Genomic DNA, 19,643 nt, shown 5'->3' on the forward strand with positions numbered 1-19,643 from the left:
GATATATGGCTTCCTCCTGAACCATGAGGGCCGTCACATAATTTTGCATGACGAGTTTATTCGCAGTTAGTGATGGTTTGTGCCTTCCTGCTATGGTGTGTATGGTTGGAGATAATGGTTGCATGTATGTAAGGTGTGGGTATGATTTTCTCTCTCTCTCCCCTCTCCCCCCTCTATCCCCCTCTCTCCCCCCCCTCTATCCCCCTCTCTCTCCCCCCCCCTCTATCCCCCTCTCCCCCCTCTCCCCCTCCCCCTCCTCCCTCCCCCTCCCCCCTCTCCCCCTCCCTCCCCCCTCTCTCCCCCCTCTTTCTCCCCTCTTTCTCCCCCTCTCTCCCCCCCCTCTCCCCCCTCTCTCCCCCCACTCTCCCCCCACTCTCCCCCCTATCCCTCTCCCCCCTCTCCCCCTCCCCCTCTCTCCCCCCTCTTCCCCCTCTCTCCCTCTCTTCCCCCTTCCCCTCTCCCCCCTCTCCCCCCTCTCTCCCTCTTTCTCCCTCTTTCTCCCTCTCTCTCATTACACAGGGTTTGGGATCCCTAGCTTTATTGACAAGCTGTTTACAGGTTAAGGATTCCTAACTTTATTGGCAAGCTAAGAGCTGTTACCTACATCAGCTCATTTGAAAGCATTTTTATTGTTATGAGACATACAAGTAGGGAACAGGATGAAGTTGGAGCCATCTGTGGGCTCTCTCCCTCTTTCTCACTCCCTCTCTCCCTCTGTATTCCATTTCACTTTCCTTCTCTTCCTCTTTCTCTGACCCCTCCTCTTTTACCCCTACCATTCTTCCCCCTCTTTTTTTTCTCTGATCCTTCCTCTCTTACTTCTCTCAATTCTTCCCCACTATATTCTTCCCCCTCTCCATTCTTCCCCGTCTTGTCTGGTTCGCGTTCTAGGTAGGGGCTGCGGAAACAAGACAGTGTTTTGACCTAAATATTAAAGATTGGATATTATTGCCAATACAAGTTAGCTTTTAATTTCCACAAATTACTCTCACTTCCGTTATTAAAGTATAATCTTCATAATTTAGTGGACAAGTAAAAGTTTAATAATCCGCCCCCAGTCTTGTCCAGGTTTTTTCCTACACTAAGGCGGTTATGTAGTTTTTCTTATATAATATTTTCTTTAAACTATTTGTTGTTCCTTCATGGGTGCTTAATCAAAGGAATTGGAGCTTCCCTCCCCTGACCTAACTTGATTATCTCTCATTCTCCAGGTTCTCGAAGTCTCGTATGGATTTAGCGCTTCCCCACGAATATAATAATGCGAGGCTGTAAGAAGAAATGTATGATTTAACAGTAATAGGAATGATATTGATAGACATGAGTAGGTAGTTAATATATTACACACGCCAACAGACTTCCCCCTATCCCAAAATAAAACCATGAGATACATTTCTGCGCAAGTTCATTGATAACATAGGTACATTAAACTAGGTTTTACATAAATTTTAGTCAAGTTGGGTTCACATTCGCAAATACATACTTGGGAAAGTTTAGACGAGATTTCGGTCCATCCTAGGCCATATCAAAACAGCTGAGCGAGGGAAAAAGCAGAGAAGACTTGAAGTCAGATTCAGGAGGGGTAAGAAGATAGATAGTACTAGAGGGAGGGGTGTGATATCAAAAATCTTGCCGATATTCAGTTTTAGGCAGATATCGATGCCATCTAAATTAGCCGATTCCTACCGATACCTTGAGAAACACTTTGAGCACGCGCTAACAAAATGGAAATTTCAAATTCGTGGAAATTAATGATAGATTTGAAGAAAGAGGAAAGCAAGGGCACTTCTGAACAGAAGCTGCATAGTAAGAAAGGTAGCGAGTGTATGTACATTTCACTGTGCCTAGGCATGAATAGACGAAGAAAAAAACGCCAGTGATAATGCGGTGGACATAAAACATGAGAGGAAACAAGTAAGCATGATTCCTATCCAGCTTTGGAATTTATATACTGGGCAAGTTTGAGGGCATGAAGGAAGAGTTGGTAGCCTAGTGTAAGAACCAGAGAGCAAATGCGTCATCTCTTGGGTTAATTTTGCTGTGAAATAAACACCTGGCATATCCTACACCTTTTATTACTTGTGCTATAACATATGGTTAACAAATTAATTGTAACTAATTTGTTTGATGTTTTATTTTGACAGAGAATTGTGTGGTTCTCCAAAGAGCAAGACAGTTCCATGTGCTTCGATAAGGGCAAGTCCGTGGTAAGTACAATACTGATTTTATGATTTATATATTTTTAAAGTTGTATGTTAGCTTTTGTTTAAGCAAGTTCTTTAAGTACAGTACATGTAAAGTCTTTAATTTTAGTTTGAGTTAATATTTTAAAGATTTACATACTTAATTGAAGCTATTTTGATAATGTCGCTCATTTTCTAAATTAATCCATTAGTTAAAATTTTAATTCGTGCTTTTAAGCATCGTTAATGCCTGTCTAAAAATGTAAAATAAATATTAGAAATAATTTCATGCCTTCTGTTGCATTAATTAAGCAGATGTATAAGCATTTTCTTTTAAGTTTTGACCTTTCATTTTTGTCTTTATTTGATACTATCTACAAATTGCCCCCTCCCCCCAATGGAAAACAGTGAAATATAGTTACACATTTAACACGCAAGGGGGCATTCAGTATTGTAATGAAATTGTAGTTTATATATTACACATTTTTTTTTATTTTTTTTACAATATCACTTGACTGGTTCGAGAGTCAGTTGGCAGGCTTGTCTAGGCTGGCAGGGTTCTGACCTGATGGTAGAGGCAGGCAGGGAATGGCTAATGACTAAACTAGACTTATCGAGCGTCACTCTTAAGCTTGATTCCAGCACGGCCCTAAATCACCCGATAATTACCTCGTTATGGAGCAGTGTCAACCTGTGAACTCGCTATCAGAGCAGACTGGTAATGGTGGAAGGGTTGAAGAAGGGAGGAGAGAAAAGGTTGGAATGGATGAGAGAATTTGGGCGAGAAGGATGAACGAGGGTCAAAGGAAAAGTGAAGTCAGAGGAAAGGTTAGAATGCTAAGAGGAAAGAGAGGCTTGTGTAAGTTTACAAGACATAGATAAGTCAACTCGAGATATTTTGCCTTCATTAGAATTTGCTGCGGCATAGCTTATAACTTGACGTTCTTTAATTTAGTTGGGTTTGTCTTCCACTGATGGGGTGTTACTGAGTTCTCAGTCTGGTATTTTACAATTTGTGAAACTGTACACGCAGGCAATGTGTACCCCAATGCATAATGCATGGAGTGAGAAGTTTTGAGTCAGGTGTGCACGCGCATCTTGACCATCCAGTATACCCTCAACCACACTGGGTTAGGTTAGGCAAGATTCGTCAGGAAAAGGGGTAATTGCTTTCTGATGCAAATCTGTCATATGATCCGCCACTGGGGCTTTTGGCCATTTGACAGAGGCCTTCAGTTGGCTTACCGATCCACCTCTTTAAAAATTAAGATTAATAATTATACTGTTCTAGAGGGTAGTAACTTTTATCTGGGAGGTCTGAAGACTTTGAACCCAAATTATTGGGCATAAGGATGTTTTTTTTTTTTAATTGGGGGGGGAATAGATTTCCTTGATTTTACAAAAACGATAAGGAAATAGCCATTGTATTTAGGAAGATGCCAGTGGACATGAAAGTAGTTTTGCTGCAATAATTGTCAAGAACGATTTTATCCAGTAACTTTTTGGAAACTGGGCAAACCCTAGTTTGCTAGGAATCTTTCTTCGTCCTGAGAGAGTATGGTAGTGAGCCTGCCATGTGAAATTTTGATGTATTGGAAGAGATTAGAATGTGTTAGGGAAACTGATTGTGCGGGGTGTGCTCTATAGTCACTGGGAAGGGGAGAGCAGCAGCGTGGAGATCACCTCACTGCTGTTCACATGTGGATGATAACTTACACGAGCGTTCTCACCTAGCTATGTTTGCAGGAGTTGATTCATAGACCCCTTTTGGTTCACCTTCTGTCGAGAAACTTACCCGATTACTAACCCCCCGGACCTGATCATACCTACTTTAGATATTGTGCATAGAATTTGCCTCCCATCTAGTTCACCCCATTTACTTAAGAGAAAAATAGTACTGTTCCTATCGCTTGTCTGCGTCTTTGGTTGTAATCTGTGTCCCCTGCAAGAGTGCTCGCGCCTGTCAGGGGATATACAGAGGCGTGTTTAGCTATACTTATCATACACGTGATTTGTGCGATAAATGCTTCAATTTATAAAATTGAGCAAAAATTATTTAATTTTCAGATTTTACTAAAAACATTAGGAAGTATAATAATGCAATCATTTAATATATTGTATGCCTAACTTTAAAATATGAAAAGACTGAAGGCCAGCAAATAAGAGTAATAAAGATTGGTAGAATACATTATTATCTAGACAATGTGTTTAACAAATGAAGACAGCTTACAGCGAATGTCAAGCAGTCAGTGTTGCCACTGACCAGAAAATTGCAGACCCTCCGTGGTATTGCCAGCATCAACCAGGGTGTGCTGGGTATGGGGCGGTGGGCCGCCAACAGCAACAATCTACCTGTTTGACAATCAGCAGAGAGGCTTGGCCTCATGCCGGGCCGCCAGAACTGAAACTCTTGTAGCAGGTCACAGGTGAATCTCAAAAGTAAACTTGAGTTTAGTTAGGATGCTGTTTGTCTTTCTGATAGTTACTTGTCGGGCAGTATCGAGCCTCGATAAAGATACTAAAATGCTAATTTAAGTTGGGTGTATGAATATAAAGCGTTAGTGGGAGCCGTGGGAGACAAGGCTCCAGGGATTAAGAGGTGAACTTGACTGGTTATATTTTCATTCCCTTTAAGAAGGGTATATACCACACTGATGTTTTCAGGGGTCATCGTCCCCGCGACCCGCTGCCAGACCAGGCCTCCTAGTGCATCATAATATGATTAACCAGGTTCTTACTGCTGGCCGCACGCAGTCCGACGTACGAACCACAGCCCGGTGGATCAAACTGATTTGGGAACTTTTGCCATGTTTAACTTGAATACATAAGGCATTGATCATCTCAAAGTTTTCCGGAATAAGATTCAAATGTGACGCGAGATAATGGGATGACACACACTAAACATTTTTTGAGGCGTTTGAATATTAAAATAAATTAATTTCACGCTGCATTGCTTTTGTTGCACATTTGGTGAGCCATTGACAGAAGAATCAACAGCCAATGTCCCAGTAAGGTCATATGTGCAGCAGACTTCAATGACCTGCCTTTCACTTTTGCTTATGGGGTGAGGGCTCTTCAAGATCTTGTCAAACACACCTTTAAAATTCGAGACGTGCATTACCACGAACACAGGAGCAACAGTTGTCTGTGTGAATATTGATCGTAGTCTCCATGAGAGTATTGTGCAATCATCACTATATGCGCTGCGAACTCTCCGTATTCGAAGTAAAAAAATATTTCTAGTTTACAGTTAGATATTAACACGTGTGAATGTAACGCTGCAGCAGTATAATATGGCCGACAATATGCTGTGTCCAGATACTCTGATAAAAAAAATAAACAAGTTCACATAACTGATCTTGAAAAGCATTGATGACTTGCATTGTATTTAATAATGGCAAAAAAAAAGAGAAATGCAAAAATAGTTTGCACATCAGCTTTTGGATAACATGAGGATACTGTACACAAACACATTAACGTGACAGTAACAAATCTCTCCTTGATAGGTATAAATTCAGGGAATTAGGCTATGATAATAAGGCAATCTGTATTTTAACAGAGCCTTTCCAATGATATATATATTTTATAATATATATATGTATATATATATATATATTATATTTATATATATTTATATAGTATCGTTGGGTGTTGTTATTGGAGTTAGATCGTTGTGTGATTGAGGGATTTACCTTGCTGGGATAGCTGAACCATTCTCTTGTTTGTTCATCTCTGGCGTAATTTTCTTTGGCGTTATTGGATTTAACTTTAACAAGATTTTAGTGCTTGTATTCTATTTTTGACCTAGTGTGTTTTATTTTTTGAGGGTTGGGATTCACGTTGCACCATATTGTTGTGGAAGCTTTTGTAAGGTAATGTAGATTTTAAATAGGGCTTTTGTTAATTTTATGTTCATAAATAAAGCCCACAACATAGTAACTATACCAAAAAATTATTTCATTACTGTCATCCACTTTTACATCGCTTGTAAGTTCACTTATTCACACGCTAGGATATATAGTATCGCTAAAAATTATGCTGTAACAGAAACCAAATTAAAACTTTCCATGTGCTACTTTTCTCTTTTAAGGACCAAGATGTTTTACTTAATTATAATTGTAATACTTTTTTTTTACATATTGCAGTTTGCATCAGTAGGAATGCTCTCGGTCTATGATCAAAGATTTTTCTCCTCTGTATTATATTTTGTAGAATATGAGGAATTTTAAGTCTTGGATGATACTCGACTTTTTTCATTCAAAATTCGGTGAGCCTTTTCATACACACCAGGTGAAATTGAGTAATTTATATCCTTTTGTCGCTTTACATTTTTCCCTCTTTTTCTCAGTAGCGTTTGTTCATAGCCGCTAGCAAGTGGAAAATTGCGGCTTCAAAATGTGCTATTCATTAAGGAATTTTGTGGAGGTCTGGAGATAGGAAAAAAAAAGCGGTTTGGCTTTTGTTGAGCAGCGATGCTGACACAGAATGACTGTGAAAGTAGTGAGTTTTTTCATCACTTCAGTGATTAGGGATGATAAGTTTGTGTAGATGCTTTATGTATTCTGTCTTGTATGTATATAAAAAGTGGAGCCTCCAGTAAATTTGGAAACGAGTACGCTTTCCAGTGCTCGTCCTGTGAGCCTTTCCACCCCATCAAAAAAAAAAAGATCAGCCGGGAATTACGACGCAGCATAATATATAGTAAATAAATATGTCGAGAATAAATCATCGTGACCCGTCCGTTAGTATGAGACGAGGGCAGATTTGTATGACATGTTTATATACTTTTAGTTAACCCCTTCCAAAATAAAATAAAAACTTGCATAATAAATTAGTCTTGGTCAGGGGTTGACAAAACACGGCTCTGAGGCCATTCCTGTCCCGCTAAAGAATTATATTCGACCCGTTACTATCTAGTAATTAGTGTCTCCTAATTAAGAAATAATTAATTTTGATTTTGTCCTAATTGGGAGCGGGTGTTGGTTAGTCATATCTTCAAGACCTGGCAGCGCTTAATGCACCTAATAACCTTTGGAATTAATCCCAGGGCGATTGTATGCTAGTGCCATTTGTGCTTTAGCGTTAGTACCATCAAGTGCCCGCCTGGTAGCCCAAGACATGTAAATTGTCTTTGGTTTTGCATATCTCTGCCCGGGAGGGTAGGGATCATATAACCGATTCTAACCTACTGTCTCCCACATGGGTAACTGTACCTATTGTCTGTTAGGCAGTATCAAAAGGCCAAGCGAACGTCTTAAAGCAGATTTCTGGAAGCAGGGCTCATACGGCAGAAATGTACAAGCCCCTAGACGGCAACACCTACTGTTTCCCTGGGTCAAGGGTCACTTCACCATATATATAGACAAACCCGAGACGAAAACTACGGCGCTGTATAACCCCTGTGTGTTTCCCGCTTCCCCCTAACAAGTTTTTCATCGATAAGTATGGCCCACGTAGCATACCCAAGCAGGATAAGCTGGTGATGTGGCCTGCTAGTCAAATAATTTTCTAATCCCCCCCCCCCTGGTCTAAACGCGTCCCAGTCTCCCAACCCCAGCAACAACAATAACATAATACCCCACAACTCTAGTTTATCTGTGATTAAAACCAGGTTTAAACACAGTCATCTAGTATAAAGGTTCTTGCAAACTAGGACACAAATAAAACATCACATTAATTAGATTACTGTGCATGTTGATATCGGACACTTCGGGAACTAATCAGATTTTCAGAAAGAACAGTTTCTCTTGTATAATGATGAATTATTTTTCCATCGTAAATCAGCTATATGACATCAGTTTAGGTTACACATACTGATTAACACCGATACGTATGTAACATACAAATGCGGTATTAGGGCAATTGTTAGAGACATTTCTCCCGTCAGGGGGGAGCCCTTCATCAACTCAATGATTGAAAGGAGAATCCCAGGCGAGTGATAGGTCTATTTAATAAGTGTCATAATACATTATTTGTCGTACTATTACCTCGGCATAGACTGTATTATCCTAATCTTGCTCCGACCGGCACCCATTATCTTTATAGTGGAGACTGCAGGAGCTCTCCTACTTGGTGAGAAATAATGATTTACTGCAGGAGGCGTCTCTACCTCATTACCATATAATGAGTTAGCTCTTCTTGGATCTTGCCGCCTGCACCACACCATCCACATAAACACACTCGCCATATTTTTTTTTCCTAAATATTTAAAGTTTCGGCTGTTCAATTTAGGTTTTTTAACGAAATTTGATACATTTGTAATTTGCAGCTAGCCTATTCTTTATGAAAGTTACATCGTGAAAACAAAAACTAGTTACATTTCGCTGTTATATTTCATCTCGCAGGGTAGATTCATACAGTAAGTAATGAGTTTTTTTTTTTTTAATCGAGCTGTAAGATTACAGTAGGGCAATGAGGATATAGTTAAACATTCTACAGAGTTCAGTATTGCGTACTAAGTTTAGGGAAGAGGCAGGTAGGTAGATGAAGAAATTTTGTAGTGATGGTACTGTGTTGCCATTATGGGAGGAGACTTGTTTTGGATGTTAATACAAAAAATGACATTGAGCTACTGTGGAATTTTTTTTTTTTTTTGAGGTATTGGCTTCAAAGAATGAGGATGATTTGGCAACCTGCCAGAAGCTGGCCGTTGATTGTTATGCTATTATCAACAGCGTTGTTGCGGCCCCTGCCAAACTAGCGGTTAAATAGTTAACCTGCCGGCCGGCAGTACCACTGGGTGCGTCATCAAACCCAATGTGGGGGCTGCTGAGCCGGCCTTAGAGCAGTAAGAGCCTGAGTGCCTCACGGTACACACCTAAGCAGTAGGTACCTGACCACCGAAGGGTACACGTCTACTGGCTTTAGTAACAGTATGTCTGATATGGCAGAAGTTGGCCATTGACATGCTATTATGTCTTTGATATGGCAGAAGCTGGCCATTGATTGATATGTTAGTGTAATACTATGACTAAAATTGTTTTTAAACCCCCCAGGACGAATGTCAGAATTATATCAGAGTTCTGGCCAAGGAGGGTGAGGGACGGTTCCTGGTGTGTGGTACCAACGCCTACAAGCCACTCTGCCGCAGATACGCTCAACAGGTAAGGAAAATTCTGGTAATTAAAACGTAAGGTAATAATTTTTAAGGTTAATATTTCAACAGCGTGTAAAAATTCAACGTAGCTAATTGGCTACATTATTGAAAAACAAAATATCCGAAAACTGAAGAATGGTAGATAGTGTATTTTTACTACGCAAGTTATTTTGATATATTAATCAAGTCAGACTTCTTAAAATTTCACGAAATACTATTTTTTAAGCAGGTTGTTCGGAAAGTTTATTCGGAAATCTAACCCTTAGACTTGAGTGTCGTTTATCACTTAATCTTGTACATAGTTTGTGATAGACTGAAAACTCGCAGGAAACCACTGTTTTTTCAGGGATATTTCATTCATTTTTGTCACGTGTACCCAACCTGTTCTAATAAAATATCTAAAAATTATTGAAAAGAGAATATGTCTAGTAACGTTGGTTTTTCGATATATTGATCTTGGGCATTTTATCAGATTATTTAAACTTAGGCAAAGTTTATAAACACATTTCATAGGAAGGGTTACGCGTATCGACAGAATTGTTAAAAAAAAAAAAGCTGGATATCGTATTTTCTCTGAAATTTTTTAACTGGTGGATTTATCATTACACCGGCTGTAGCGAGCATGATCCGATTTTACTAGCATTTTTATATTAGGGTCATGATTGAATGAATGCTCGCATACGTGAGTTTGATCACAATGATACTCGGAGTGGCCGGTCGATGAGTGATTTTCCCATAAGGTATTATTAACTTTAATAGTGGGATCCAGGTCACATGATTTGGAGTGGTATTAAATTTTCGTAAACATAATAGGTTTCCAAGTAGACTGAAGGGGTTGAATTACGAGAGGGGGCGAGGGGTAACAAACTTTAATAATGGCATAGGACACAGGGGAGATGTGATTTTAGCGTACAAGACTTTTTGATTCAGTATGGTATACAATGTTAGAAATAAGAGGCTTATGGGTCTCTCGGCTAGTGGGAAGTATTTTCACAGTCTCGGGATGGTAAAGAAGTGGGCTTAGATGGGCTAGGAAGTGGAGACAAAATGCTTGTACATGTTCAAGAGCAAGTGTGATAGTGCCAGAGACGAGAAATCGATAGTGTCGACCAGTTGAAGCTTGAAGAGGCGATCCAGGAGCAGACAAGACCAACTTGGCACAGTGCAAAATGCCCCCAATAAAAAGTAGGGGCGCCATTGGTACACTAAGGGAAAACACCATAAGTGTCCGGGGCCCAAAACTGTTCAACAGCCTCCCATCAAGCATTAGGGGAATTGCCAATAAACCCCTGGCTGCCTTCAAGAGAGAGCTGGACAGATACCTAAAGTCAGTGCCGGATCAGCCGGGCTGTGGCTCGTACGTTGGACTGCGTGCGGCTAGCAGTAACAGCCTAGTTGATCAGGCCCTGATCCATCGGGAGGCCTGGTCATGGACCGGGCCGCGGGGGCGTTGATCCCCGGAATAACCTCCAGGTATCCAGGTAACCATCTTTATAAAGAATGAAAAAAGGCACAATATAGTGACTGGAACAGTACACAAATAACCCGCACATAAAAATTTATGACGACTTTTCTTTAACTATTAATCAGTAAACACACACACACACACACACACACACACACACACACACACACACACACACACACACACACACACACACACACACTCACTCACTCACTCGAAATATTAATCCTAATACTTTTACCATTCCATTAGATGTCACTGATTTGTCTGGCTTGAAAATGGCATCATGTGGCGCAGTGTGCTAATGAGAATTAATAGTGTTTTCCTAATTTATAAGTACACTGAAACGCTTGTTAAGGCACATTCTGCACCCACTGTACGTTTAATGTGTATACACCCGTATGTAAATCTCCCTGTGACACTTTTATTGTGACACCTTTCATGGGTGGCAGAAGGGTTCCCTATCAACCACGTTGTGGTGGATATGCGGGCCAGCGGTCCACCAACTGCAATAACCTGGTTGACCAGGTAAGTACCAGACAAGCCTGGTCCAGGCCAGGCTTCGAGAGTAGAAAAAACTAGCGAAACTCATCAGAGGTATACCCGGAGTCTACCTGAAGGGTATTCTGGGGATCAACGCCCCCGCGGCCCGGTCTATGACCAGGTCTCCCGGTGGATCAGAACCTGATTAATTAGGCTGTTACTGCTTGCCGTACGTAGTCCAGCATACGAATCACAGCCCGGCTGATGCGGCACCGACTCCAGGTTTCTGTCCAGTTCCCTCTTCAAGGGTTTCGATATTTTTCTATTCTGGCAACTCGGCCGTGGGCCAGGCTTATCTGGTACAAGTCATTCAGGGTGGCAGTGACGTCACGGGCAAGGAAAATAAACATGAAAAAACTACAAGAGCTTGGGTAAGAAAACCCATGAGTTTGTTGTAATGTGTAAAGTAAGGCATACATAAAATTAAATATAATTATAAATACGAAATGGAAAATTATTAAAGGTGTCGGATAAGGAAAACTTTCTTGGTCATAAATTACCCTAGGGGGTGGGGGCCGACATGCACCTGGAGTTGGGTCACCACCAGAAAAGATGGTGGCATTGAAGAGGGAGATGTCCATTTGGGGAAGACAAAGACGTAACCAAGTGGCTTGTTGAAGGAGAGCTTTGGCACCTTTTCTAGACCATTTTGGCAGCGACCACCGTTCGTACTCGACTTGTGTAGCCTCACCCTCCAGCGACTCCTGCAACAGTAGCCAGACCTGCCTGGAGAATGGATGTTATGTTTAAAGTCAATCGACTGTACTTGGGAAGTTGGATGTTCTAGTTCTGAGCAAAGAGCTGTGCAAAAGGCTTAGGCATCCATCAAGCGTGTTATATAGGAGTGAATGGAGGCGAGTGATGGGGTTTCCTCGTTTTCGGGTCACCCTGCCTCTGTGGGAAACGTCTGTTAAAAAAAATCTATCAAACCACGTTTGGGTTTCTCCAACTTAACACTATTTTCATGTTTGGGAAACGGCAGCCTCTGTATCGACTACATGCGTCATACCCATGGATACCTGGTGGAAAAAACGACCAGCACCACTTTGCGATGATTGCCAGGTTGCAATGTCAGTTAACTGTATCTTAATAAATTGTCCTGTCTGTCAACGGGCATGCAGAATTCACTCCGACGTCACCGTCCCAATACATTTACTCTGACCTCTCCGAAACTTTCACCTTTGATGCCGACTCTTGACTTTTTAACAGAAACTAACTTATTTCACTAACTGTGATTTTTAATTTTGTCTTGCACTCTCCCTGCCCCTTTTAACCCCTCCACTCTCATACTCCTGCACTACTCTTCTTAGTACATTCCTACCTGCAGCGTTGTATGACTCAGATTTAGCGCTTCATTTGACCATTTAATTTCACTGATGTCATTATTTTACTTGTTATCCGGATGATCAACCATATTGGTTACATAAAATATGTGAACAAAACCACATGTACAGATTTGATGGAAGAACTTGAAGCCGACACGCCTGCCCAAGGGCTAGGCCTCAGTAGTAGGAAAACTCTTGAAACCCATCATAAGTATATAATTCCTGAGGGTTCAGTGTTGCCTAACGAATGTAATAATCTGAAACAACATTATGGGTGCTATGTGCTGGGTACAGTATTTTGTTAACCAATACGTGGATGGTGATTATGCTAATAAGATACATTACTAAGTTGTAACAAGTCGTTATCCTCGGTAAACTTGCATTCACTTAACGTACTAATGGCCAAAGCCTTTCGGTGAGGAAATATTTGCACTAAAGCTTTAATGCTAAGAAGGATTTCATTGCACAGTTACGTATTACAAGATTGATGATACGGATATTGTTCATGCATTGGCGAGCATGTGTACCCCTCAAGGGAGGTTCCTTGATGCTGGTGAAGGGTTCTTGATATAGGGAATTGGATCTGTGCTCCAGTTCCCTGAATTGAGCCTGAATACCTTCCATTCCCCTCCTCCCCCGTCCACGGGCGCTGTATAATCCCTACACGTTTAGCGTTCCCCCATAATAATAATGTTAGTCACCTCTTGTACAAAACAATCATGATGGTGCAAGTCTCGGGGGTTTGTTTTTTTCAATAAAAAACTAAGCCTGTTTTTACATTGTTTCTAATTAATACACCAATAATTTAACATTTGGCTGAAAGGTTCGCTTCTTATGGCCAGAGCTTTGGTAAGATGGGTAAGGAAGAAGGATGGGTAAGGATAGAAATATTGGAAAAGGGTGGGAGGGGGGTGAGAGGTAGGATATAAAGGTAAGTGGCCCAACCACTTTGGTGTAATTTAAAAGTGTACGTGAAATGATAAGATATTATTTAAGGGGTATAAGACTAACCCATCAGAGTCACATAGATATAACAGCTGAAAGGTATCTTACACAAGTTACAATTGGACCAATTGTCATAGAAACGGAAGTAATACACAAGTGTATTTACTTATACAGCACATTTTATATTTTACTTAATACAGTGGAGCTCCGGTTATCGTAATTAATCCTTTCCAGAGAGTGTGATTAAAGTCCAATTGACGATAACCAAATTCATTTTCCTCACAAGAAATAATGTATATTCTATTAATCCGTTCCAGACACCCAAAAGTATTAAAAAAAAAAAAGTTTTTTTTTTACATGAAATATACTTTTACCTACACAGAAAACAGACACATGAATAAATAACACTTACCTTTATTGAAGATTCTTCTTAGTGTATGGAAGACGGGAGGAGGGGAGAGGATGTAGGAGTTACTATTGTTTGGAAGGGAAATCCCCTTCCATAAAGACTTCATGTGCCAAGTCCTTTTCCGGGGTTACTTCCCTTTATTTTTTAATGCCACTAGGACCAGCTTGAGTCACTGCACATCTGTGACACTAAATATCTGTCCAGAGAGCTCTGTTTCTGGCATCTCTTTAAAATTTCCCTAAAATGGGACAAGACATTGTCAGTGTACATGTTGCTGACACGGCTTGCTACAGCTTTGTTAGGGTGATGATCCTCCACAAATCTTTCCATCCTACTCCACATTGCACAAATCTCCATTACTACCACCCTCACTACCACCCTCTGCCACCATCACAACCACTACCACCCTTGACCACTGAAACTACCACCACCACTTTTGTACTTTTCTACTATCTTTTTCTTTAATTCTATCATGTTGTCACCTTTACCAAAGGGCTGGCACTAGCTTTCTTTGGGCCCATGGTGGCTTATTTAGCAGTTACAAGCACTAAAATGAATGGAATTTTATGAAATGTATGAACGCGTGGGATCTTGCTCACTCGCTGATAAACAGTGGCACACTGACTGTGGCTGCGTCAGGGCTACTCATACGTGTTTGGGATGAACGACTATTACTGAGGTAAATGACGATCACCAAGCCAATATTTTGACGAAAAAACATTGATTACCAAATATTACGAAATCTGACGACTACGACATTCGGGGATCCACTGTAGTAGGTTAGGTTAGGCAGAGCATCTAACTTTTGTTAACATAACCACTGCACTACAAGGTACATTATTATTTCTTTTAATGATTGATTCAATTAATCTAGTGTAAAAGAAATGGATTTATTGTGCAAATGAGAACTTTTTAATAATTTTGCTATTTTTTTTTCCACTAGCCAGTACTGTATTGTGGTTTATGACTCACGAAATCGTAATGACACGATTGCAAGCAAATCATACCACGGTCAAGGATAGAACCTGCAATCAGAAAGTTGTAAAAATCCAGACCGATGCGCTAGCCACTGGGCCAGTGGCTAGCACACTCAATAAACAAGCACAAGAAACAATGGATTATTACGAAATGTTTCAAACGAACGTGTAGTGTAATGCTCACTCCATGAGAAACAAAGCCAGACTGAGTTAGAACGTGTGGGATGCTTTGTGTGGCCTGAGGCCGCACAAAGCATCCCACGTACGCAGACCATTTTGTCATCTCTACGAAAATCGAGTTGATGTCCGAAAACTGGGACAAAATTTCACCGAAAGAAGCTGTCGAAAACTGAATCCTATGAAAACCAGGGTATATGAAAACTGAGGTTCCACTGTAACAGCATTCTAACTATGGCTGAAATATCAGTATAGTATCCAGCATTCAGAGTTTATTATACTAGACAGTGAAATAAATTTTATCTTTGTAACCATGTATTTTTCCCAAATATTCATAGGCATTTATAAAAAAAATCTGTACTCTTGTGCACAATAATAATGCATAATAATAATACACTATTAAATCTTTATTTCTACAAGTACATAATACAACTTATACAAGCCTAGCATAGTAATGTGTGGATGTGGTGTGTCTACTGGATCAAACTTATTTTACCTCATTTTTCCTGGCAGACTGATGGCAGCTTCAACTTCACGGAGACCAATGGTGCTGGCCAGTGTCCCTATGACCCAAGACATAATTCTACTTTCGTTTATGTTGGTTAGTGCCATGAACCATGTAATTTTAGTATAGTGACCAGTACAATATAGTATATAAAATGGAAATGATAGGAATGGGTATACTTCATATATCTTCCTAGAATTATAAGAAGCCATTTGATACCTTATACACTAAGCTGATCTACAAATTGGAAGAGCAGGTGAATAACAGTGGATATGAGAATACCCAAGAAACATAAATCAGATGGTAAAAGAGCAAGTTTGGGCACAAGGTAATAAGCAGAGTAGCCTAAGGTTTAGACTTGGTCCCATTTTATTCTTTGTACAGTATGGTATAGGAAGGCCCTGCTTATGCAGCAGGTTGGATTCCAGGCTACTGTTGTAAAGCAGAAATTGCTGTAAAGTGAATCATAGCCTTTTTTCACTTTCAACTATTAAGTAAGCAGTATATTAAGAGCCATATAGCTAAACCTAAAAAGTTCATATACAATACATGCATTACTTTAAAATATTTTCATCTTTAGCTTGTAGTAAGTGGTGAATATATTTATTGTAGAACTCTGAATAAAAGAAGAATGGCTATAATTGAAAACTGCTGTGTATTAGTGAAATGCTGTAAAGCGAGGAATCCCTGTATATCTAAATGACCAGCTAGTAGAAATATGTATCACAATTTGCTAATGATGGATGACTATTGAAGGATAACAGCCAATGAGGACAGACAAGAGAAGCCAGGAAAAATTTCAGACTGCATATGTAATCATACATGTATAATGATTTGCAGTCTTTTAGTACAAAAAGACATTAAAGTTGTATTATGATACATGTACGTATTTAGAATACAGTTTCATAAGGGCTTTTGGTTTGTTTAGTAAGTCCAATAAATGTTTTATGATCTAATAAATCTTTATGTATGCATTTCTATTATATTAACCCTTTGATATAATGAACCTCTGTATAATTGACTTTGGAATTACAGAACAAAATCCTCTACATTGGTCAATTCAAAAATGGACAAAGTTCATTAGTTACAAAATTGTCTTTTGTAGTTATTATCACAGCTAGACAGTGGCAAAAGCTAACAAGTTTGAATAAAGACATTGGTAGCAGAGGATTCTTGTAATACAATGTTTTGTCTAATGCTGGGCCTTATGAAGTATACAGGAATAAGTAGTCCATCGCAACCTTCATTCTTGCATCATGGTCTGGGAAAATACCACAACTGTTACACCACGAGAATGACAGGGCCAGACACAATTTTAGAAGCAGCAGTGATCTACTTCACCAGGATCATTGAGCAAAACATGTTGGCTGGATATATTGCTTACATAGTCAATGATTTATATAATGATCATAATAAATTTGTCATTTTCCCTCACACTCCCTGCTCCTTCTGATACCTGACCTCACCAGACTTTGATTTCACAAATTATAACCTCGTATGACCTATTCTCATGATCTTGTGTGATGTGTCATTTCTTAGCCTGACCCCATGATATTTGTTTGACCTATGGGATAGTGTATTTGCTCATTCCTGTGTACGTAGTATTAAAAGGAAACACAAATAACCCGCACATAAAAGACAGAAGCTACGACGACGTTTCGGTCCGACTTGGACCATTGACAAAGTCACACTAACAGAGGAGGAGCAGAACGGCTATATATAGGCAGGAAGAGGTAGAGGTAGTAGTAGTGGTAGTAGTAGTAGTAGTAGTAGTAGTACATGAATTGTATATAATACCGACAGGATGAAATGACACATGCACAACACCCGGGCATCCCCACCGTAGACGTTTCGCCATCCAGCCAGCCACTGGATGGCGAAACGTCCACAACAAAGACAACCAGACGCCGCACATGTGTCTAAATTAGACACATGTGCGGCGTCTGGTTGTCTTTGTTGTGGACGTTTCGCCATCCAGTGGCTGGCTGGATGGCGAAACGTCTACGGTGGGGATGCCCGGGTGTTGTGCATGTGTCATTTCATCCTGTCGGTATTATATACAATTCATGTACTACTACTACTACTACTACTACCACTACTACTACCTCTACCTCTTCCTGCCTATATATAGCCGTTCTGCTCCTCCTCTGTTAGTGTGACTTTGTCAATGGTCCAAGTCGGACCGAAACGTCGTCGTAGCTTCTGTCTTTTATGTGCGGGTTATTTGTGTATCGTTCCAGTCACGGTATTGTGCCTTTTTGTTATTTATTAAAAGGAAAGTCTGCTGTCAATGTCGTCATTCCCAAAACACCACCTGTAGTTATGATAATGACATTATTATAGCTAGAGCTGAACCTCATTGTAACCCCTGACTTTCTCCTTACTTTTGTTATTGCCTTCATGAAATTTTATGAAGTGCTGTATTTAATGAAAGTGTTATTCATTTGATTAGCATTTACATAATACATTCAGTATACACTTCAGTATTTTGTGAAACATGAATAACAGTACAAGATAACATAATAGAAGTTAAGAGAACTTGGCCTTTTTACAGATGGTGAACTTTACTCTGGGACAGTGGCAGACTTTCAAGGAACGATCCCTCTCATCTTCAGACACCCTCTTAAGACGGATCACAATGATTACAAACAGTTAAATGGTAACCTTGTGTGAATTTTTTTTATATGAACACAGTATTTTGACTTTATTGTCATATAATACTGAGTAAATGTTTTGATAGCATTTCTGCTGTTTAGGGTTGTGAAATGTTTAATGTGGAAAAGAATAAAATATTGGAAAGATATTTCTTTTGTCAGTCATTTAAATTTGAAATACACAGTAATGCTTTAATTTCTTGCTGTGAATACATACTAGGATAGGAGAAAATTATTTTGGGTAACATTTTGCTAAAAATATTCAAACTTATCCCAGTTTGTGTTAATTTTTATTAATATTGTTTTTTAATCATTATTTTCTTCCAGCACCAGATTTTGTGCACTCCTTTGATTATGGAGACTTTGTCTTCTTCTTCTTCCGGGAGACTGCAGTTGAATACATGAACTGTGGTAAACGTGTTTACTCTAGAGTTGCTCGTGTGTGTAAAGGAGACAGAGGCGGAGGACAGCAGCGTTTTAAGCTATCTTGGACTTCTTTTCTTAAAAGCAGACTCAACTGTTCCGTCCCAGGGGACTATCCCTTCTATTTCGATGAAATTCGTGAGTTAAGCATATTTTTTTTTCAAAAGTGAACTTAATAGAGTACGAGCTTGTGAAAATACGTACAGTAAAATAAATTTTAAGTGGTTGTGTATTGCTTATTTTTCTATGATGTATCCATTCTCTGTGGCACTAATGATGATTTTCAACTTCAGAGTCAACGACGGATGTGATTTCGGGAGTGTATGGCGGTGAAAGTCACAAAATAATATATGCTGTTTTCACTACACCACCCAACTCTATTCCGGGATCGGCTGTGTGTGCGTTTTCTATGAGAGCAATTTTGGATACGTTTGAGGGATCCTTCAAAGAACAAGAGACAATAAATTCCAACTGGCTACCAGTTCGCCAGTCTGAAGTGAGATTTATATAACTTACTCTATTAAAAGGTTTCATCCTGTAATAATGATGAATTATATATTATGGTTGCTGGGTTTTGTATATTTATACAGTATTATGCAATAATTTTTAACACTTAAATATATAGGGGTAATTTAAGCTTTCTAATTCTTAAATATATTCTGCAATTTATCATGCATGATTTCCACTTGATTCATTGAAGAATTGATGCATTACAGGTACCAGAGCCCCGTCCAGGAAGTTGTGTTGAAGATAGTCAGACTCTACCTGAACACAATGTTAATTTTGCCAAGGATCATCCACTAATGGATGAAGCAGTTCCTGCCTTTTTTTCTCAACCTCTCCTTATGAAGGCTTCATTTGAGTAGGTTTAATTTTGTATTATGTATGTGTAATTGAACACTTTTATCATGAACTGGTCATGAATGTTAGAGGACAGGCACAGC

At 39.6% G+C, this 19,643-nt stretch overlaps 1 protein-coding gene across 5 annotated transcripts in view; it reads left to right on the forward strand.

Annotated features, from left to right (window-relative positions):
- The window catches only part of LOC128702802 (semaphorin-1A-like), a 548,739-nt gene that overhangs the window by 484,191 nt on the left and 44,905 nt on the right, over positions 1 to 19,643 (forward strand). For all 5 annotated transcript variants that reach the window (XM_070101980.1, XM_070101982.1, XM_070101984.1 and 2 more), the window contains exons 5-11: positions 2,142 to 2,204; positions 9,176 to 9,283; positions 15,631 to 15,718; positions 18,177 to 18,281; positions 18,604 to 18,837; positions 18,993 to 19,195; positions 19,416 to 19,561. In XM_070101980.1, the coding sequence (XP_069958081.1) occupies positions 2,142 to 2,204; positions 9,176 to 9,283; positions 15,631 to 15,718; positions 18,177 to 18,281; positions 18,604 to 18,837; positions 18,993 to 19,195; positions 19,416 to 19,561 (947 nt within the window). The remainder of the gene's footprint in view (positions 1 to 2,141; positions 2,205 to 9,175; positions 9,284 to 15,630; positions 15,719 to 18,176; positions 18,282 to 18,603; positions 18,838 to 18,992; positions 19,196 to 19,415; positions 19,562 to 19,643) is intronic.

The sequence above is a fragment of the Cherax quadricarinatus genome, chromosome 79 (genome assembly GCF_038502225.1).
Source record: "Cherax quadricarinatus isolate ZL_2023a chromosome 79, ASM3850222v1, whole genome shotgun sequence".
Lineage (NCBI taxonomy): Eukaryota > Metazoa > Arthropoda > Malacostraca > Decapoda > Parastacidae > Cherax > Cherax quadricarinatus.